Source organism: Typopeltis vanoorti, chromosome 3, assembly GCF_054136105.1.
Source record: "Typopeltis vanoorti isolate ZY-2024b chromosome 3, IOZ_Tvanoo_1.0, whole genome shotgun sequence".
Lineage (NCBI taxonomy): Eukaryota > Metazoa > Arthropoda > Arachnida > Uropygi > Thelyphonidae > Typopeltis > Typopeltis vanoorti.
The window spans coordinates 71,301,026-71,325,028 of record NC_143551.1 but is presented as its reverse complement, the minus strand read 5'-3'; the positions used below and the strand labels follow the sequence as shown (position 1 = coordinate 71,325,028).

The window sequence follows — 24,003 nt, the reverse complement described above, 5'->3', positions numbered from 1 at the left end:
TTAACAGTGCTTATTTGTACACACTATGTGCTTATTATACTTTAGTTTCCCAGTATTTTTGGGAATGGTGTACATTATTAACAAATCAAAATTCCCTAGTCTTTTGAGGAAAAGAAGGGAATGATCTGATTTAGTAGTCAGCCCGTTGGGTGTGCATATGCTGGTTACCCATTTCATTATAAACACCGTTCTATTATTGACTCGGTCTGGATTCTGATAAAGAGTTGTGTTTTAAGCTTTGCCCCTTTTCCTCAGAAGGGCTTTAAAGAGTCTGGTACTAGTTGCATATCTGTAAGCAGCGTTGTAATGTTGTTAGCTATATTAAAATGTGGCAACGATATTGTCTGCAAGATGTATCTCTTGGGAAGATAGCTACATTATAAAATAACTTTGTTTTGAAAGCTCTTGTCCGAAGCAATCTTGACTTAGCAGATGCTTTTCATTTACTGGCAAATATCATTATTGAATCACATTCCTTAAGTTTGCTTTGGAGTAGGGTTCTCAGTTGAAATGTTGGTCCTATTATAAATAATTAAACCAATAGTGATCTAAAGAAAACTTTAATCTGCAAAAGTTGAGTAATCTCAAGAAAAATCATTTAAAAATAAATTAAACTCGCTCTGGAAATGTTCTCACGTGAATAACCTAGACGATTAAAATTGAAGTTTTATTTCCTGAACAGAATCAAGGATTACATGCTTTGAAATTTAAATAACTTGAAACTGTGTGTACGTAGATGCATGCTATTTATTTCATTTGGATATAAACCACTTTTGTTGTATTATTACATTTAGAAAGGCGATGTAGTTATTTCTTTAACTTCACGGATACAGCTAAATTTAATTGGCTTTCCAAAACAATAATACATAATATTCAGCAGAAAAAACTCTCTATATTTTGGAAAAATGGTATAATATAAATGTTGGTTGGAAAGGTCTGGATTCGAATTTCATCTAAAAGGCAAGGAATCTTTAAAAGACTTTTCAGCTGAAGGAGAGTTAGCTAGTCTCATGCAGTAGTGAGAGGGGAAAGGTTTCTTCGTTGTTGTTATTTGGAATTAATGCTAAAGCATCAAAGTCTATGAGGCCAATGTATTAGGTCGGTTAATTGTGCGTGCTCGTCTGGTTTGGTTTGGCTGTTTAGTTATGACATACCATACCATCTTCTTCGAAACCAACTGACTCACTTTCAAATGAAAAAACCTTTATAAAGAGTGTTTGCTTTCTAGCCGTGATTCAAACTCGAGTCTTTCCACCAAAGAGTTAATTTTTTTTGTTGTTGTTTTGGTATTTGGTGAATTTCATCGGTGTTAAGCTATCACCCTGCTTATGTGGAGGTCTGAAGTGATTTGAAAAAAATATGGTTCGATTTCTAGAGCAGAATGTATGGATTATCTAATCATTATCGCACTCGCATTGCCAACATAATAGGCCTCTGCAGCACAGTCAGAAGAACCGTCCTGCAGAGAATGGTACATATCCCATTTAATGGTTTGGAAATTCACTAACACTAAGCATCTTTTGTGCTTTTCAGGTATTTTTAGACATTTAAAAATGCTTTTCATTGGAACGGCCTTTAGCCTATGTTGTAGCAGTGTTTTTATTTTGAAAAGCAGGCAAGCACACGCAATTAAGAAACAACCAACATACCAATTTAATGAATGTAGGTCAGTGGGTAAGAAGCTTCACGCACCGAGTCACGAGACTCCATGAAAGAAGCAGTTTATCATAATAATAGAAAAAAAAATGAGCTAACGCCTTTTATTTCTTTATAGGGAGTACGTGAGATTTTCTAACCCTATCTGGCTTTTGGAGACTAAGTGGGCAGTTTCGGTAACCAATCAGAGATAGCTGGCCTAAGACTCTCCCTAATTATAAGTGGCAACTGATGAAGTGACTGGCAAACAAGTGCTGCCGTCTTTTGGTGCCTAACCCTAACAGGATATGTTCTTGTTTGAAATATTATGAGTTCTACAATCGATTTTCTTGAGATTCCGGGACGAAAAATAACCCCACTTTCCCGTGCCAGAGATCGACTAACTCGAGAACCGGTCAAAGTATTGCTTAGAAAAAAGTTCCTCTAGTCGGCGACTAGACTTGAACTTAGGTCTATCTTCCTGCGGCCTAGCACAAAGCATGCAACCACTACTTCCACTGAGCTACACAGGCCTTAAAATTAAACGCTATATGCAGTAAACATTTTATTACTTTTTTTTTCATTCTCATACTCACTATCTCTGTGGTGATTTGGAACCATCACTATGGATTCCGTAGTTCTAGGCATTTTACCTATTGATATCATGCCGATATATATATATATATATATATATATATATATATAGTAGCTTAGGTAGCGTTTAACTACCTGACAAACACCTAATGGCCTTGTCTTCTAGCCACCCTACCTCAATCTGTAATATAACTTTCCAATCTGGCCTTATCATCACGTAATTTTCCCAATTTTGCATCGCGTTCACCACTCTCTCTAGCATCTGCATTCATAATCGAACTTCTAGTTGTGGGTTCCCTGCAAAAGCTTAATTTCTGGCTCACTAATCTTTTCATTCTTTCTTTCTTTCCACATTCTTATGAGCTTTTCAATCAAGAGCGAGTTAACCGATTTCATACAGAAACAGAGTTCATTCCTCAAATCGAACTGGCTTGAGATATGCAGGCAGTCGACAGATATGCACTGTCCTCACGGTAGCTGCTTTGAAGTTATCTAGCAATTCTCCTTCCCCTAACCCTTCAGTTCGCCTCATTCCTTTTGGTGTAATCTAAATAACTAACCTTCTTGCAGTACTAGATTGCAGTGACTATAGTGGTGGAGCAATAAAGCATTTTTTTTCAATTTCCTATGAGCTGTTTTATTTAAATTCTATTTATTAACGCGTTACATTTGTAATTGTGTAATAAATAAATATTCCACGATGCCAATCTCTTCTGCAAAAATGTATTTTTTTTTCTTCTGCCAGGATTTATTCAGGAAGATCCAGAACACCTCACTGCCATCCTTGGAGAGGATGTCATCCTTCGTTGTACCTTCGAGTTCCCAGAGGGCATTCCTGTGCCTTACGTCATCCAGTGGCAGAAATACGGAATCAGAATTCCCATCTACATCTGGTACGATGGTTATCCTCCACATGCTGGCGAAGGTTATGAGGGTCGCGTATCTTTAGCTAATCAAGCCTCACTTAATTTGACTAACGTTCGCGAGTCAGACCAAGGCTGGTATGAGTGTAAAGTGTACTTCCTTAATAGACCGCCGGAATCACCAAAAAACGGCACATGGGTCCATTTAGATGTTCATGGTAAGTGTGGTCAACTAATTGTCTTATCTAGTTATTTAATTAACATGTCACGTTTCAATTACTTAAAGTTTTCATCAAATATATGGTTAACAATAAATAGGCCAATTCGCCATTAGCCATATTAAATAGTAAAATTAACTGATGATGAAAACTAATATTAAGAAATCGAAACGTTTCTAGTTTTGAGAGGAAAAACTACATACAGTTTATTTAGATAGTTTACTTGATGTTGTACACCAAACACATTCACCGCAATTATTCAAATTCCAAATACATTTACAAATACGTTGTGCATTTATTATTTCTTGTTTTGCTAGACTTCTAAAATGTAGTATTGTGTGTGTGTGTGTGTGTTTTAAGTCGTTTTGTTGTATCAGCCACAACGATTTTATTCCCGAATTTTCTTTTTCGTACTTTATACTCAGTTTTAAACACATCCGCAATTTTCTGATTAAGAAACAGTTTTATCTAAAACTCACTTCCGTTGTGACCCTCATAATTAAGCTATAAGAGTAATTGGTCAGCCTTAAGATTTGATCTTCAACGAGCAATCCCTTTTATAGACGTAGTGCACTCGCTGGCTGCGTTATTTTCGGCCATTGGTTCAAAATTAAAAACGATAGCACATGCAACTTTGTTTCAGCACTTTCAGTGTTTTATAAGTGTTCTTCGCATATATAAACTGCCAATTAAATTTCGTTATGTGAAAAATAGTTTAAAGAAATACGCCTACAAGTTTTTTTCAAGAAAAAGTACGCTATCTTAAGATTTTTCTTGGATTTAAGGCTTTTTTTTTTTGAAACAAGGGACAGCTTCAGTAAGCTTTCTTCAAAAGAAAAAATTGTTGTCACAAGATACAAATCGCCTATTATATCCTTCCTATAATTTGCTGTTTGTGAATAACTACGTGGATTTTTAACGAACCGCTGCTCAACAGTAATCTCTTTAAAGAAGAAATTTCACAGAGTACAGTAGGGTCTCATCCAACATAACTGCAATAAGTAGCAGTTTGGATTAGATTAAATAAACATATATTATCATTTGGTTAGATGTTAATAGAAAACAATAATATTGTTCACAGGAAGATTCATATTAAAATCATAAACAACATGATTATTTGAATTTTTTTATATAATTCCGTGTTTTCTTTACTGCTAACATTGTCTTGTATTTCCTTCAAAAATATGTCAGTAACAGAATCCTTTAGCTTGTTGTTTTAAAAGATGTGGAACCTTGGCAATCCTAATTAAAAGTTAACCTTTCAGGAACAGTATTTTTCAGTACCAACAGCAGATCTTTATTTTTTTATATATAAAATGATTTAAGAAAGAAACTAAACACTTTTGTAATTGGTTGGAACGTTTATAGCAATGCCTTAGATGAAAAACCTCGAACAACTGGTTGGAGAACTGCAGTTTGCATCATGCCAACGTGCTTTTCCATCCCCCCCCCTCTCTTTTAATTTTTTTTTTTTTTGAAATTCGCCATTTTTTCTTCATAATGTCACATTGGTGTTCAAAATCTTAAGAATTTATTGAAAGATCTGAATCCATAACCACTTTTTTCATCAATGGGAAAACACTACTAAAAGAACTGGTTGGGAATATAATTTCTCAGAATGCTTCGGAGAGAGCACAGAAGTGTGTATCAAATATGAAGCAAAGAACTTCAAGGTTATTTCAAACTGATGTCAGTGATAAAAGAAAACGCTTAAGAAAACGAATCTTGCTGATTTCTTGCCAGATTGTGTAGAGTGGACAAAAGCAATAAAGTGGCTGTTTGTAAGATACACGTCAGAAGCCTTCAGTAAACCTCTTACTTAATTATGCCAAAAGTAATTCAAGTTACGAGTATTCGATAATTCAAGTTTTCTAGTATTTGTCTGTTTTGCTTGATAAAACAAAATTTAAAAAAATACGAAAGACACTAATTCGTCTTCATTTGAAAAGCATCTATACAAGTTTGTCACGATGTAATGTGTTTCACCAAAACACTTTTTTATGAAACGATAAGATAAATGTAAAACCAAATATCACTGAAAACGAGTGATATATTAATTAAAAAATAAGAAAACATAAAAATACCTCCTTTAAACTTTTTAACTTTTATATTAATGTTAAATTTTTATATTAAAATTTACACACAAAAAATAAATCAGAATGTGTAGAGTTTATTAGTAATATAACTAATAAACAGAACGGTTTATTAGTAATATCCCTGAAGACATTTTATCAGCAGTTTTGTGATATCGTATTTCTGTATGGAAATCGTAACGCATAAAGCACTATACACTCTGAAGTATGTTTAAATGAAGAATAAGTTAAAAACTACTCTTTGACGCCAAAAACTAGGTGCCGATGAAATGTACCTAGCAGTTCCATGATGGGAAAGGCTTCGCAAGGGTGATTCGTTGGCAAACAAGACAACCGACCAATCAGTTGTAAAAGAAATGCATAAGCTATGTAATGATATATTGGGATCAGGGTATGCCCCCGAAGAGTGGAAAAAAATCGGTCTTGGTTGTTCTTCATAAGAAAGGCAGTGCTTTAGAATGCACCAATTACAGAACTATTTCATTAATGAGTCATTTTGATAAAGTGCTGATGAAAATACTAACAGAACGCCTGAAGGGTCATATGGAGGCACATTTCTAATGAGCAAGCCGGATTTCGAAAAGATAGAAGTACAGTGCAACAAATACTCGCACTAAGACTAATAGCAGAGAAAGCGCGAAGAAAGAACATAATGATATACTACTATTTCGTGGACTTCCAAAAATCATTTGATAATATTGACCAATATATAATATGGGCTGTCTTGGAATCCTATGGTGTGGACAATAAATTGATCCTCCTGCTGAAAGATATAAACAGCCAAGCACAAGCAAAAATCAGGATAGCAGGTGCGACTGGAGATTGGTTTGCCACTAGTCAAGGCACAAGACAAGGGGACCCAATATCACCAATCATCTTTATCACACATCTGGGAAGAACACTAGATAAGATTAAAGAAGAAGGTGGAGGCATTTCAATAAATGGCATGAGAATAAACTACCTCTGCTTTGCAGATGACATCGTCCTGATTGAAGAAGACAGCAAGGCTGGAATGGACATTGCAAACACTATACACAGAAGAAAAAGATATCGACTAAATGTCAACTTTGAAAAAACTAAAACAATGATATTTTGACAACGGGAGTTACTGAACAGAGTTACCATTGACAGATTTTAACTGGAAAATGTGGAACACTTCATATATCTTGGATGCCACATGACGCATGACTTGGACCCCAAAAAAAGAGATAAAAATTAGAATAGCCAGAGCAACTATTTTGAAAGCCATGGACAATATATGGAATACCCGAGCTATAAAGATGCAAACTAAACTGCGCTTTGTAGAAACTGTATCTTCAGCAGCATGCTCTATGGATGTGAGGCCTGGGTACTCCTGAGAGAATCTGAAAGGAGGATATTAGCATTTGAGAGAAAGTGCTATAGAAAGATCTTGAGAATAATCTGGATCCAGAAATTGAACAATGAGTAAATCTACAGACGAATACAACCAAAAGAAAACCTGATCCAGAAAATAATCAAAGGAAAACTACGTATCTTTGGCCATATATGTAGAATGAACGATGAGATGAAAATAAAAATGCTGCTGTTTGCGATGATTAAAGAAAAGAACAAAAAAGGAAGACCAAACAGAGAATGCGGCGATGACATTGTCAAATGGTCGGAAACTCTATACACAAACCGAGTCATCTTGCACAAAATAGAATGCAATGGAAGAATCATATCAAGACGGCATCAGACACCTACAGGCATTAGACCCATGGTTGATGATGAATTTGTTTCGCACATTTGAGCTTTAATAACAAACGAGCCAATATGCATTACTTTTTTTCAGAATAAAATAAAACAAATAACAATTAAAACTTGCCTAATAGCCAAAAAAGCGAAGTCATGGAAGATTGAAAAAAACGTTCCCAGTTCATATCAAATGTATGCAGATGCTAGTTAACATATGCTGAGAAGGATCAAGGAAATGAGAAAAGCAACATGGACTCATCGTGCCGAATTATGACACTGAAGTCTAGCAATAATACATAAAAGGGGCCAAGTCTTTCTTCGAACAGGTTTGATGCATCTTCTAATACTTACCAACATCCTGCATTTGCGTCGGTATTAAACAAATGGATCCCTTTTTCAATAAAATAACGCTCCAAGTCATAAAACTCATATCAAGCCATAACGCGCACAAAAATGATTTTTTTCTTTTAGTCCATTAGTTTGCTGAGTCATTTGAACCACACCAAATAGTCACGGGATGAACTGGAGTGAGCATTCATTCGCATTCAGACACTGCATTTCCACTATCTTGAAGTGGAAAAGAAGTTAAAAAATCGATCTCTGCCGTCTTGGAGTGGTAATTTCTTGAAATATTTTAATATCCTAAAACAATATACATCAATATGTAATAAACTATATTTTTGGATTGTGTAAATCTTCTGTTATATAACAAGGTGATTTATTACAGAATTACTAATATATACGAGCATGTATATGTGTGTGTATGTATACACACACACACACGTTCGCATTCTGGGAAGCATTAACTCAGCATGCAATCAGAGGATAATTTGCTATCTAATGCTGGCCAGAGGCGGCTTGAAAGTAGTGCATGTGCAGTAGATAGACAAAGGGGAAATAGTGACCGAAAACGCTTTAAACGTTTCCAGGCTCTTATGATAGGTAACGCTCAATGTTCTAGTTTGTTTTACATTATCTTAATATAACAGGCAATGGTTACTTGTGTGCAATAACGAAATGCAGTATGGAACATCTAATTTCCATTTCGAAAGAAATACCCTGTATACTTTTGGTAATATACACTATATTTTTAATAGACAGGTCCATGAAATCCACGGTATCAAATCAGTTTTACAAATTTAAAGTCCATGTAACAATTTGAAGCGGCAATTGCAGTTATTTGGAATTACAGCCGAAGCAATTAAGACTATGAAGCCAGTGTATTACATCTGTTATATGCGTGTGTTCTTCTAGTTGGTTGGTTTGTTTTGCCTGACGAAAACTTCAGATCGACAGTTGGTTCAACGTCTACTGTTGTCAGGAAACTAAATAAGCGTTTTGCTTATTTTAAAGGCTCGTCATGAATCATTCATGAGTCACTTACGATTCTCTTGCCCATAATAATTTCCAGACACATTTCAAAGTCGTCGTTTATCTTACAGCTAAAAACATTCAGATATACTTATTTTACTTGAATGATAAACTATTTTAAAGTTTAAACAACTTGTCTATTTGCATTTAGTTTTTAAATCTTTGTATTGTTTTAAAAGGTGAAGGCTCTTGGTCATCACCAGTCCGTTTCAGTTGCGATTTTTTGTTTGCATGAGATTTTTCAGAAGTATATATCGGAAGAGTTCAAAGTATTGTAGAGCAGTGACCTACTTTTGCCGCGAACATTCCTGATTTTTCACCTGTTTCTTTTAATCTGCGCCATATTTCAAGTCAACATTTCTTCGATGAAAGTTAACTACATCACCGGCTGAGTTTTGAATTCCTTTTCTGAAGAAAAGAAGAAAACGAGGTCAATCAGTTATCGTTATGAGCATCATTGCTCACAGATGGCAGTGCAATGAAAACCTCGGCACCATAAATGGGCTCGTTACATTCTAAAAAAAAAAAAAAGAAAAAAAAAAAAACAACAACCGAATATCGGATATACTGGTATTAAATCGAATTTCTAATGCAATTTTCGAAATAAATCAACTTAGGCAAATTAATCGCCATTCAACTTTAATGAAGTGTTTCACCCTGCATCTTAATAAATAAATAATACAAATAAAAGTAACATACTTTCCTTATTCTGCTGACTAGTTGATGCTTCAATCCATTTTTTTTTTATTTATCTTCGATCGCTTTTATTTATTTAACTCTTAAATTTGTATTAAGTGAATGGTAAAGAATATTGCAGACCGTATACTGTGAACTTATTTAATGTAGCTTAAATAGTTCGAACTATTGGAAATGATAGTTCATACCTAGTGATGATTTAAATTCCCCTTCAGCCCAAAGACATTCCCAAAAATCGAAGCACGAAGTAGAATTCGAACCTACGGCTCGCAGAAGAGAAGCTGTTTACTTAGTCCTTACTGGCGGGACACTCCCTCTGCTCGCCTTGTCCACACCATAATTCTTAGTTATGCATATAAAAGAAAAATAACACAAAATACTCTACTCTTATCATGTATACATTTTTTTTTCATCAGTTTCTTATTGCTTTTACAACATCCCCCCCCCCTTTCCAAAGTCAATTACACAGAATATTGCATCAACGGTCTAATGTTTTAACATTCAATTATCAACTACACTGCAAGCACTAGGTACAACACTGGACTACTATCTTATGGAACTAAAAAAAATGCTGAGCATTACTTAGCATTACGTAACTTTTATCTCTCTTTCACACACACACACACACACACACACACACACACACACACACACACACATTGTCAGTGAGAAAGCTAGCATCGACTAGGTGGAGGGATGCTAACTTCCTGTGTATCTCCTAAGTTGACACTCATGAGGCAGAACATTATGCTACCTACCTAATAGCATGTTGGGCTCCTATAGCAGGTAGGCATAACTGCTTGCACCCATCTTGGCATTGACCACTCGGTCACAGAAGAGATCCTTGTGTATTCTGAACCAACTACACAGAATAACGTCCCGAAGATCAGTGACAGAAAAAGACTGGGTCGATCAGGGATGCTGATCACAAATGATCTATGGGATTCTAATCATGAAAATTAGGCGGCCACGGGAGTACGCGGAACGCTTGGATATGCTTTTCGAACCATACTTACACAATACGAGCCTTGAGGCACCGGGCTCTTTCTTGATGGAAGAGTCCAGATCCGTAGGACCACATTGTCACCATCTAGGACAATACCTGTTCCGAAACAATTCCCAAGTAAGAATTTGCGGTCACGGTGCGTTCAATGGATTTGAGAGGCCCACCATGAGAACATTCTCCATGCCAGTCGTCTGTTTCGGGTTGGATGGAAACAGACGCCAATCAAATAGAAATTCGAATTAGTTTTTATGCTTTCGTATTTTATTTCATTTTAGCCATACAGTACGAAAGCATAAAAACTAATTCGGAGTTTTATTTGATTTCATTTTTGTACTTTACAGCTGTCGTTTTATTTATTTATTTCAATTATGTGTTGATGCAAGTTGCATAAACTATCAAAGATTCAACAAAAGAGAAGAAGAGAGCTTTAGGTCGAACTGGATTTATATACGTATATATTACATAAGATGTTAATGCTGGTTTAGATACGTTTCATGATAATGTATTGGCGACTTGGATCGCCTCATTTGTTTCTGCTTCCTTAGATGTTACATCTCTCAGAAGTGGGTTTCATGAAATGTTAGTATTTGCAATCTTCGCTAAATTTTTTTTTCATGCGGCGCCATATTCGGCTTACATCCGACCATTGTAAATGCCTGACTTATAGGAAATAACACAAAATGCATATATAAGACAAACCAAACTCGAAGTTCAAACTGAAAATTTGAAATTGCCGATGGATTTTCTGTTTACATCTACGCCTCGGTGCTGTGATAACGAAGCATTTGCATGGGTAGAAGTGATTCCCGTATTATTACCAATAAACTATGTTTTGGGATGTTAATAGCGATAGTGGATTCTATTTTAATTACGACAATTTACATAATTAACATCAATAGTGGAATGCTAAAAATTATGATTTTTATGGTGTAGCGCATCATTAAGGTGGAATCATAAGAGATAGTTCAAATGAATAAGAACAAAGCAGCTGAGTTAGCTGTTCGTGTGCGTAGATGATAGGGTTTCCCTGCGAATGAGTTTATAACACACCCACACGATAGGAAGACAAACACAATTATCAGACTCGTATCTGACAAGTTCACCCTCATAGCTAACATTGGCGTGATCCAATGACAAGGGTATATTATTTCTGCAAGATATGATCGTTCGTTACTTATAGAAACCTGAAAACACCTACAGTGGTTTGTGGCTAATCCTTCCTTTTTATCATTTTAGATGTGTCCAGTTTTCACTCAGACACAGTCATCCGAAGCATTTTACTCAGGTGGTATAAATCAAATTGCACTCGGTACGTTATGGTTGTAGAAAACTACGGTCTTTATCGGAAATGTAAACTCTTCAGACTTTCTAGTTAAAGATCAACATAACGATTTTGCAGTTAGCTGTAAGGAGACAATGTAAACAAAAGGTTGGAGTAGTGAGCTTTTTTGTTTCGATTATTTCATTTTTCTAGACTGCTTGCGGCTTTTATCTTTTTAGGATAAATAGAACTCAGTGGTTGGACGTTATCGTAAATAAATTACTGACACCGGTTGTGGGGTGATTATGACATTCTTGATGAGATAAGCCATCATCTTTAAAGAGAAAAAAAACCGAAAAAAAAAACAAACTCTTATTTGTTCTTTCCCCTTCAGATTCATTTAATACGGACTTTAGTAGTTTATTGAAATGACCTTTTATATTTACTCCGTGAAAAATGAGTTAACTTATTATTGTACCATCACATGATACTGTAAACGTAACAGAACGATGTTCCATTCTAAATTTAAATCTATCACTGGCTTGCGGAGCGCAAAATCAAAATTGCAGTTCTTTTGATTGTAATAATATCGTTTGATGAATGTTTTATGGAATTTGAGCCTTCCATTCAGAAATGATTCGCAATTTTCTTTCTGTTTGAAGATAATCTTTATTTTAATTTTCAGAAGAGTTCTGTGTATTGGCTTACCATTGTTTACTTTCATAAGCAAAATAAAAAGTCTTGGACAATTACGCGATTTTAGTGATTAAAATTAATTTGTTTTCGTTGCTCACTTTAGTTTAGTATTTATTAAAACTCACCGTTTTCTTACTAAAATAATTTAGTATACAATTTTTAACTAAGTTGTTTTTTTTTAATAGTGAAGACAATTGAAAAAGCGTTCTAAATGTATTTTTAAATATTTTAAAACCCTGCAATTATGATATTCTAAAACTTAATTTACCTTTAAAGTAATACTTTTATGAATTTTAAATATGTAATATGACTTAAAGATTTAATAACTTGACAATCTCTGTTGCACATTCATGGTTTTGATTTTATAATTGGCAGTTTAAAAAAAAAGTACCTGGTATGCGATGTTTTCATTATAATACATTTTCAGTGATTCGTAAACACGAAGCTCTGCTGTCTGTTTCTCAACAGAAATTGCCTTCCAAATTCGCAACACTGGAAATACTGCAGATTTGCATCGTTTCTCGACCGCTTTTGTTTTTTTGTAACATGATTTAAATAACTTGGCTATTATGCTTATCTGGCTTAGTGTAGGTCGTTTAGTTTGTGTTTCATGATGACAATTGGAATTACAGTGGATGTTTTGCATTAAACTGCCTTTTGCCAGTTGTTGTTCTTCGTATGCAAAGGAGTATTTTTTATAACTTTTTTCGTTTCTCGAATACCATTAAAATAGCCTATTAGGATATGTTACCTTGTTTAATACCGCAACATTTTGCATCTTTGTTTATTTCCTTATGTTGATTATTTCAATTTCAGCAAGTTTAAAATTTTCAAAGGTTCATTATGATCGGTATCGTTCCCTCCCTCCCCTCTCTCTCTCTCTCTCTTTCTTTCCGTTCACCTATCATTCTTCCCAGTTCTCTTCCTGTCATCGAAAAGCATGCATTAAATCGTCCCATAGGTAAACGGGCACCGCATCTAAAGATATCCTGGACTTTGCACGAAATAAAACTCTCTGGCGATTTCTCCTTCGCGCGTGTCTGATGGGCCGTACCAAGAAACGAAAGCCTCAGTCTCAAGTGGGAGGAGATTTAATGCTGCGATTAAAGATGCATTACTTTAAAAAGTCTTCTCTCCAGGAACCCTCACTTTAGTCCAAGATAATGTTCAGATTATTCTCGCATTTGACACTTATTTTGAAATATTGTACCGGAGTTAATCCTCGATTAAAAGACAATTTCAGAGATATCTTCGCCTTTCATTTAATAGAATAACTACCAGTACACATCCCACGAACCATTAATGTCTTAAACTGTCTTTGTAAAATCAGATTGTCTCACTGAACATTTTCAAGACAAATAATAGTAGAGCAACGTGACAACAATATTATTTAGATGTTGTAGTTAATAATACTTTTTTATTTTAATAATCAAAATTTTGAATATATTTTATATGACAATTAAATTAAAATTATGTCATGAATATGATATTATAATGTTCGATAGAAAAATTTAATATACTTTTTAAATTTACTTAATAAAAGATCGCCTACATGAATTGGCTGGTCATATACGGAGGTAACAGGGTCCCCCCTCCTCCGGCAGAACAGATAAATCGACCACATGTAGTTAACATATAAAAATATTATATAATGTCGAAAGTATAACGTAGATAGTGGATTGTGTAGCGTAGCCTACTGCGATGGAATTCCATGGAACTGTCATATAATAATACATGTGGTAAAGCTGCATGCGACTTACTGACTGTAGATTTACTATTTTTGAAGGAAAAACAACAACAAAAAAAAAAACGTAAATATTTTTGTTTGGTTGGTTTATTTACAGGAAATACTCCTGTAAACCAAAATTATGATTACATTTTCACCTTCTTTCAATATAAAACGATGAAATGCAAGAATAATTCAGCACAAATATCCAATGATAATATCATCTAGAAGCAGGAAGCATTGGAGAAATAGCCGGAAACAGATTTCCAACTATCAGTTCGGTATTTTGATGAGAAGTATTTATTTCGGAAATCATCTTCATTAAGAGACAAATTACACTAGAGAAATTAAATTCATAGTAACACCTTGGAGCCTGATTGGAAGTTGCATTACACACCGAAACTGTGTATAACACATTCCAGTCTGATTGCATCATGTTCATTTGTTTAATTGCGATTAGAGCTCATTGTGTCTATGCTTTCGCTGTTTATCATTGTTTTGCGATGACTTTGATATGAAATTTCATCTCAATGATCTTGGTAGAGAAATTTTGAAGATTATTTATTGTCTCAATAAAATAGCCACTTGGATTTCATGACATAAATTCTTATATCACGTACCATACCATGTTTCCTTCGTTTATTCATTCTCTACATCTACAGTGATCGCAGATTTACAAAACCCCTTTACTATTGAAAATGTATGCGGAAATAGATTAAAATAGTTTTGTACATTATAGTATAAAGTGTATAAATCCATTATTAATGCATTACATAATAATAATAAGTGATAACTTTCAGGCGGTAGATGATTTTCACCGTCTGATGTGAGAACACCGTATATTCATACATAGTTTCCCGAGTCTACCCACGGAACTAAATTGCTATAAATTGATATTGTATATACTTCACGTTGTATATAATGTCACGTTCAATATCGTTCATAATATACATAAGTTAGCAAAACAGTGAAATCAGCTTCATAGCCTTAATTGCTTCGAACATAATTCAAAACAACCTAACCCAATACTTTGTAATCCCAAAAAAATTTCGAAATGATGAAAAAAAAACACAACCCTTATGTGAATGCTGCTTTTGGCATGACAGTTGCCTTAACTGTACTTCTAAAAAGACGATGAACTCTCTCTAGGGGTACGTATTCTCCTTTTTTATTAATATCTTTAAAAGTTCCACTGCCTTACAACTGTTCAAACTGTTAAGTGTTTTGTCGTCAGAGAATGGCTAGAACGGGATGAAAACTAACAGTTCGAAACAGCTGTCAGTGCAGATTGTCACACTGAGTATATGTCCAGCAAAAGACTTGGTTTACTGATAATAATGAAAGCATGTTTTATGCTACACATTTTGATGCAAGTTGTTCATGATCCAGGAGGAATATTAGTGATAATTTTCCGAGAATTTGATGTATTGTGTTTTCATGAAAAATGAAATCATATATTTCAGATGCCTCTTTTGTCTTTCTCATTTAGATACAATGTTGGTAGTTTTACAAAAGTACTGCATGTACTTGAAGTGTTAGGTTGATTCTGAAATCAGAGTAGACATAAGAGTCTGTGATCTATTCACAAATTGGAAAATTACGTAGCTGATTAGTTACGAAGTTATCTTATACAGTACAGTGAATGAAGAGCATAGTATTCGCTCTGATTACAACCTGCATATTTCAAGTGTTATGGAATCCATCAGGATTTAGTACATATAATGCCAGGATGATGGGATTGGTTGGAATCAAAAGAAAAGTGACAATAGATCATTGCTAAAAATAAAAACCTTATTTAAAAAATAATAAAAAAACGAATAGTAAACAGTATCGTGCCATGCCATGCCATTCATGGGTGAAAATGCTTTTCATTGTTTTGTTAATCATTTTATTTTTTAAATTTCCTCCTTGCTTATAAGATTATATTGAAAGTTAAAAGAGCTATCTGCCTTTCAATCAATTTTTTTATCTGGATTTTTAAAATTTCATTCAAGATATCTGTATTTGTTAAAAATCAAATTAGTAAAATTGCATCATTAATATTAACAAATTATTAATAATAGCTTCAAAAATACCTCTTCGAAGATACTTTCACTTCGTTTCTTTTCTGAAATTCTGGAATTTAGCTTATTACAAATAATTTTTGAATAATGGACTATCAAAGAAAGTCATTTTTAGTTTTGGCTTTAAGCGATGACATAAAACATGAACTTCTGATCTCATAGTCATTACGAAGAGCCTGCTTACTTCATCGATTGAGGTGGTCAACAATAAAATATATAGCTAAATTTTCTTCTTGGGAGCCATTATTTTTCTACAGTCGTGAACCTTTCAGTAGTTCACGACTGTAGGCTGTTTACCATCAAAATTGTTACAGAATCGATAACACTGATGACGTAGTATTGATTCTATATCCAGATGTGTACTTAAGTATATTCCTTATTACATTACACTCAGCACTTTACTACTAATTTCCCAGTTAATCATCCAAACTCAATTCAAATTAGGATACCATTTTTGTAACACAGAACTGATACAAAAACAGTATCAGTTTACATAGTATGCTTGCTTCATTGTCTCTTCGATAATTTCAACCAGTTCCAGTCTTAGTGACAACTCGGTTGTAATAAATAATTGATCACAAAAGTAAATTATTTGAAGTTGGATAAAATATTTGTATGTTTCTACAAAGTATTTCTGTAAAGCATTGGACGATATTCGTTCATTCATTCATTCAGTTTCTGAAAGTTGAAAGTCTACTTTTAGTAAAGTCGACTAGCAACCTGACATCATAAACCGACTTGTAATAATTTCTTTTCTTCATTATTAGCAAGGAGAAAATACGAAAATATGTCTAATACTTTACAAATTCAACAATCAACTAAAATCTACATATTTGAACTTGGAGTTAATGCTTCCATCTAAATAGATCTACTTTATCTGTTAAGATGGAAGCATTAGCACTCAGAAACGCGCAAGATAATATCCATGTCGCTTGACGTTTACTTGACTCTATATACAGGGTGGCCATAAAATAACTTTCTCTCTTTGGAGGCGTCTGTAGCTAAAACCAATAAACGGAATGAGACCAAATTTTATATTGAGACTTTTGAATGCATGGGGAGATGATTTCCGCAAAAAATAAAAAAAAAATAAATAAAATAATAAATAAATAATTAGTACCAAAAATCGCCGATAGGAGAAATTTTGCCGCTGGCAGAGTTTTCGGCGGATAATTACATTATCCGCCGAAAACAAGGATAATTACATTAAAGGCAGATAAAATGGAATAATAACATTTCGACGGTGTAAGCGACAGCCGCGTCACTCATTTCAGCTGGATATGTGGCGCGTTACAAAGATAATAATAATAATAATAATAATTAAACTAAAACAGCAACTTGCGAGAGACACAGAAATTAATGTAGTATTGAACTCACAGGAAAAAAAGTTTTATTCATCTGAATCAGGGTCCCCTGGACCACATACACGATTTTCAATGTGCTGACCTTTCTTGTGTACAACAAATTGCATCCGGTGTGCGACATGCTCTACAGCTGAGTGTAAGGAGTCGGATTGGATGTTCATAACAGCCCGTTTTATGTTCGCTTGCACACGACTGAACTTATACGGATAGAAGTGAAGTGTTTTCGGTAAGGTTTTCCAGACTGTCCCATAAGCCATATCAAGTTTGCGAGCTGTGGCACGAAAGCTTGGACCAGTACTGGTCCCTGTGTCGTCGAACACCGCAGTAGCAACGTCTGTTACTGTATCTTCTTGCACTTCTTTCCGTCCTCTGCCAGGTCTAACTCCTAGTGATTCAGTTTCTTCAAACTTCTTAATCATAGCTCTCAGTGCTACAGCTGACATGGGACCTGTAGGCAGGTTATAAAACCTTCTAAATTCCTGAAGGGGCCTCTACCGCATTGCACTGTTTAATGTAAAACAACTTAACAAGTAAAGCACGCTGAATCAAGGTAGGACGCATATTGAGCACAATTCGTCAGTCATTCGAATATCTGCCTGAACGTTCCCAATTCCTTTTTAAGTGGAATTGGTGGCGCTGCTGTCACGTAAAATTTGCATAATCCTTTTTACCTGCATTTACTGCAAATATTTGACTGCTTTCGGCTCCGCCAGCGACAAAATTTCCCCTATCGACGACATTTGGTACTAAATCTTTTTTTCGCGGAATTCATCTCCCCATGCCTTCGAAAGTATCAATATAAAATGTGGCCTTATTCCGTGTATTAGTTTTAGCTACAGATACCTCTAAAGAGGGAAAGTTAATTTATGGTCACCCTGTATTTAAGTGAACATGACGATATATGTATTTTCAAAACACGTCTCTAATTAATGTACGTTCTGCATTTGACTAGCATGTACGTTTCTTTTAAAATACTGATTTGAAACACTTGAGTTAAAGCGAAAAATATAATTCACAACATCGTAAAATTATCAAGTTCTTTGTTAAAATTTGAAATATAAACGTAAAATTTTGTGAACTCCTGGGTTTGAATGAACATATATCTAAAAAAAAATATATCCTGTGGGCCATCAAGCTCCAGGTATCAGTTACTAAGAGACTATAGTCCCAATTATGCAAAATACAGTTGTTTAAACACACCAAGTTTGTCATCTAGGATTATCCGGCAGGGCAACCTTAAACAAGTTCTGAATGAATTTATCCTCATCTTTATTATTCTCCCTAACAAGAAGTTAACACATCTTGAAGCATGTCGAAAGGAGGGAATATTTCAGATAACATTTGTGTTTCGAACATTACGAAAATTTTTTTGTAATATTATGTTCCCAAAACGGAACTTAATTTATAAAGTAAAATTACATTTAATTTTCTTTTAAAGGGCAGAGGGATGGGGGGAAGAGTTCTCTTTCTTTTCAAGTTCGGGTTCGGGTATTTATCAAACTTGAATAATGTTTGGTACATATTCTTTTTTTTTTTGTATATTTACAACAAATTTTGTACTAAAAAGAGATTTCAGAGAAGTCAAGTTACTTGGCCACACGAAACAGGAAGATGGAATGAAGTCCAGTCAGCTGTCGATTTAGCTGTTTTTCAGTTTCCGTTATGCTTTTGTCATGTTTAAAGCTATTATTTAAGTTGTTATTTCGCAATATTCTTGAGATTTTCGAATATTTTATTTGCTATTAATGAATCGAACTTTTTCAAAAGCAATTTAGTTTAGTAATTTCAAGTAGATGTATATCATAACTTTAAATTCCTGTTTAAAAGCTCGTTATTGACATAATAAATACTTATTTTCGAAAATTGTAATTTGAAATATCAATTTTTGCTAATATTGCTTACATTATATTTTATCACAGCAAACTTAACACAGGTCATCATATCCTTAAAATTAAATTCTAATAGAAATGATTCTTTAAAAGTAAAAACTCTATATTCAGAAATACAAGTCTAATGGGAATTAGCCTTTCAGTCAGAAAGCTATTTATATATTTTCATTAACTAATGAAAGCCCTCATTGCACACAAGTATACAGAAAACCAGTAAGAAAATTTGACTGGCCGAGTGGTTATCGTATCCGCTCGCCAGGCTGCGGGTTGGAATCCTACTGTACGCATGGTTGTTTGTGATTGTCTTTAGTGAGGAAGATAGATTTCATTGTCTGGTTGGAGATCACCTACCCGCTCATTGGAGCCTGAAGTGACTTGAAAAAGTTTCATGTTGGGTCTCTAGAGCAGGCTTTCCGAACCAAGTAAAAATACAATATGCAGTGTGCATATAATCTTTAGCCGATCGCGGTGCTACTGTAATATACCATATACATTTACAACCTTTCATGGTTGGGAGTAACATAAATAGAAACGCAGCAATTTTATTGGAAATCATATACCCTTAGCAGTCACTTTCTGGAAAGAGCTAGCTCTGTGTGCCAGTAAAAAATTAATTTCATTTAAAAAATTTTTTAAAGTAAAATTATGATTTTAAACGTGCTGTTATCATAGAAGCATATTTCTTAACTTTTGTTTTAAAAAAATTGGTTTGTAGTTCGAAAGCATATCATTTTCTCGTTTTTATATCCTATTATATACTTTTTTCCGGAGTGTTCTTTTTGATAACTTCTTATGTGCTGATAATAAAATGATATTTAAAATAATCTCCTTAAGGGAATCTTGAATAGTTAAAAAAAGTGAACTCTATAAATGCCGTACTGAAAGATATGACATGCAACAAGGGATTTCTTTTAATTATTATAGCGAAAGGTCTGTGCGTGTATGTGCGCGCGTAACTTTCAATTGTGGTAGAGGTTACGTCCAAGGACCGCTCTGAGATACCAGACGGAATATAGTTTTACTACATTCCATTTTCCGTAAAACCCTACATGCACAGCAATTCCGACACTGATGATACATCGGCATCCGCTGTTACCTCGCAGCCAGGTAAACACGACACGGCTGCAGACGTACGCCCGCGTTCTCCGTGTGTCCCGTTTCTCCAGGTAAGGCCATTAAGCAGCTTCTGATGCTGATGTGAGGCAGAGATCGTGCAAGGAAGGACGCCGCTACCGGCCGTCGGCCCGATCGATAAATACAGAGTGCACGTGTGTATGCGAGGGAGATGGGGGGGGAGACAAATGAGGATAAGGCGGCGGGGGGGGTAGTCGCTGACAGTTTGTCAGACAGGCTGTAATACGGTGAAGCTGGAAGCTACCATACAAGGAAAAGTTGTTCGCCACAAGCAATTTTCTTCGTAGTCAAGTCAATGGATTTCCTTCAGTGTACTTAGAATTAACATAAGCCGTTGATCCAATAAACAGTCAAGTATTTACCGTTCATTAGCTGACCATCATAGTCTTTTATGCTATCCCCCCCCATCCTCCGAAATGCCGCTACTTCTGCTATTGCCTTATGGGTTATTTCAACAATTCCTCCGGTGACATCTTGCGAAGTTTTCTGCAGATATTGACAAAGCGTTAATTATATGAACATGGTTTGTTTTCTCTCCCATTTGTGTAGGCATGTGTATATACTTTTATGCCTAGAATATGAGCGGGGCGCTTAATTCAGTTATACCTAGGGCTAGACCCGATAATGAATTTCCATCCATATATATCCTGCGCTATTACTAATAGCTCGAGTGTTGCAATTTTGAAGTATTCTCGTTGATCACCGGTAAGGTTGAGTTTATTTTACACTTATCGGAAGAAATCTAAATACTGAAAGAGTTCACTTGATAGTGATATTTTTCCTTTATTACTTACCTGTCTGATAAAAATACATGTATTTATGGTATCCTACATACAGGGTGTTCGGGATAAATTTGACATATTTATAATTAATTATATTTTTCCGTAAGTTACATGTATTAACACACACTTCTCTTCATTTAAAAGTTTGGACCCTTCTTCATTCATATACAAGATGTCAGAAAGGATGGATAGCTGGAACCCACCTGAATCATGGAAGAGAATAACTTGTATCATGATGATTCGTGCCCGCCATCAAAATAAGGATATTACGACTGCTGCCCAATGCTCCCTGAATACAGTAAAAACAATCAGGCATGAACTAGAGACTTGCAATGGTGACTACGAGGATGTAGCAAGAAGAAAGATCCCTAGCAGACGATCTGATTGCGTTCGTACAGCAGAATTCCTCGCAAATCTGCAGGAACAGGTGTTGAAGAACCCTGGCATTGGAATTCGGGCTTTGTTCGTGGAGTTGCTAACTGTAGTCAAGCCCTGGATAACAAGGGTAGCCAATGGTAGGCCGTATGTATGGCAGCAGGATTCGGCCCCTTGCCACACCTCTGGGAAAAGTCAAAAATGGTTGTCTGAAAATTTCTACGACTTCACAAGTCCAAATGTTTGGCCTCCAAACTCCCCAGACCTTAACCCCATGGATTATTTTGTATGGGGCGCAGTTGAAAAAGACACCAATCGCACTTCCAGTAATACAAAAGCCCAATTAATGGATAAAATTAAAACAGTTTTTGCAGCCCTTCCCAGGGAGACTGTAGCATCAGCTTGTTCGAGGTTCCGAAGCAGAATTGAAGCTGTGATCGATGCTAATGGTGGTTATTTTGAGTAAATCTTGTTGATAGTATTGTAATTAACTCTGCCTGTAATGTTTTTTTGTCAATTCATTAAATTTAATAGATACAAAGAAGATTTTCTTTTTCCTTACGAAACTGTCAAATTTATCCCGAACACCCTGTATGTGTATTTTATACGAGTAGTAATTAATATTAATACTTATACCTTATTTTGTTTATTTTCTAAAGGTGCACCGTATTAAACCATTGCATTTTTCTGCGATTAAATGAAGACCTAAATGATATGTATTTTAACATATATTGAATGAGAAATGATATAAGAAGAGTAATTCATGTTTACTTTAAAATTTTTGATGAAACGACATCAGAAAATATAAATGATAAAAAAATATATAAATGGAAAAAACGGGAAAAATACCGTGAAATCGCGATTGAAAATGCTATTATAATTGACATACAAAATAACGAAACAATGTTAAGAATTTCAGAAACCACAGCCATAATGTTTGACAGGAATTCCATAAATGTCCACCGGCCCTACGCGATTTCAGAAAGTTTAAAGCTCCACCACATGCAAAGTAGCCGAGATTTCCGCTAATAAACAATAACGCAGAAAATTCGATGCAAACATGAAGCCGACATGACATACATCCCCACTTTTCCACATTGCTCTGAAGACGACTCATATGTCGAAACGGCTCATACCCGTAATTTCTATTCCTATCTTTTATTTTCAATTTTAGTAGTTCATTCGTCGTATGAGAGCTCATTATGGCACCACCATATGTATTCCTCTGTTTTTAATTTTCATATTTTTAATTTCCATATATTTTTATCTCTGTTCTATCCCCTTCTGAAAAAAAGTTCCAATGCATTTTTAATCTAATTGACAGTCCTAAAAATTCTTTTAGAGTTCCGTTTATATATTTTTCACCATTTATATTATCAAAACTTTTAATGTAAACATGGAAATACCCTAAAGGTATGTCAAAAATTACTCTTCTTGTATCATTTCTCTTTATGTTAATATATGTTTATGTTAATATAATATATGTTAAAATACATATCATTCAGGTCTTAATTTAACAGCAGAAACAAAGTACAAGGGGCGCTCCTTTAGAAAATAAGCTATAAGTATTGATATCAATTTAGAGGAGTAACATGAAAAAAATTTCAGAAAAATAATATCTCTAGTAATTAATTATTCAAAACTTGTGTTTCAAGGTTCATGAAGAAGTGCTTTTAAATCATAGCACAACAGATGGTATTTGTTTTTGTAAATTATTTGTAAATGTAACTGAACTCAAATATTCTCTAAAAATTCTGTAAAACTATGTATTTAATTTCTAATATACAGCATTAATTTATCATTATATTTTACATTTTCAACTCCTGCTTATTATTTCCTTATATCTCTCTGTTATTTCAAATCAACTATATTGCTTGGAAGTGACAAATTATTAGTATCAATATCCGTGTTTCAACTGTTTTGGGTCAATTGTAGTATACAGATTAAACAAAATTATGTGTTTGAAGTTACATAAATAAATATGTCACTGTTCTTGAGTTATCCTGAGTTTAAATACAGTTTCATTAGCTAAAGCTTTTTTGATTCCATGCTTGCAGCCTTATTTCAAGATAGTCCTTACGTCGTTTAATTTTGGAACTTCTTTAGAAATATAGAAGTGACTGTAATTTTACCTTTTATTGTGTCTATATCTGTATTCATTGGTATTACAGATTTATTCATATAAAGATGCGCAAAAAACAACATTTATTTTACATTAATATTTTTAAACTATTATAATCAGTGCTGTTACATTTTTATGCTGTTGTATTTTTATATTCAACGCTTTATTTGGCAGCATTAAAATTTTTATTTTGAGCACTTAGGAACAAACAGAAAGCAATATTTTTTTTTGCAAAAATGATTAAGTTTTTATTAATCATATTAAATATAAATATTAATATCTTAATATGTAGTATATTAAATTTACAATAATAATAAACGTTATTTTTTATTGTTGTGATACGAAATATCATTTTGGCAATATTGCCTTTAAAACAAAGCAGGGAAGAATTCAAGAGAG

At 34.4% G+C, this 24,003-nt stretch overlaps 1 protein-coding gene across 4 annotated transcripts in view; it reads left to right on the top strand.

Annotated features, from left to right (window-relative positions):
• LOC150108248 (protein turtle-like) overlaps nt 1–24,003 on the top strand; it is a 1,021,857-nt gene that overhangs the window by 96,974 nt on the left and 900,880 nt on the right. For all 4 annotated transcript variants that reach the window (XR_016548124.1, XM_090390663.1, XM_090390666.1 and 1 more), the window contains exon 2: nt 2,975–3,310. Coding sequence is in view for 3 of the 4 variants with exons in the window: in XM_090390663.1 (XP_090246789.1) it covers nt 2,975–3,310 (336 nt within the window). In the remaining variant the exon portion in view is untranslated. The remainder of the gene's footprint in view (nt 1–2,974; nt 3,311–24,003) is intronic.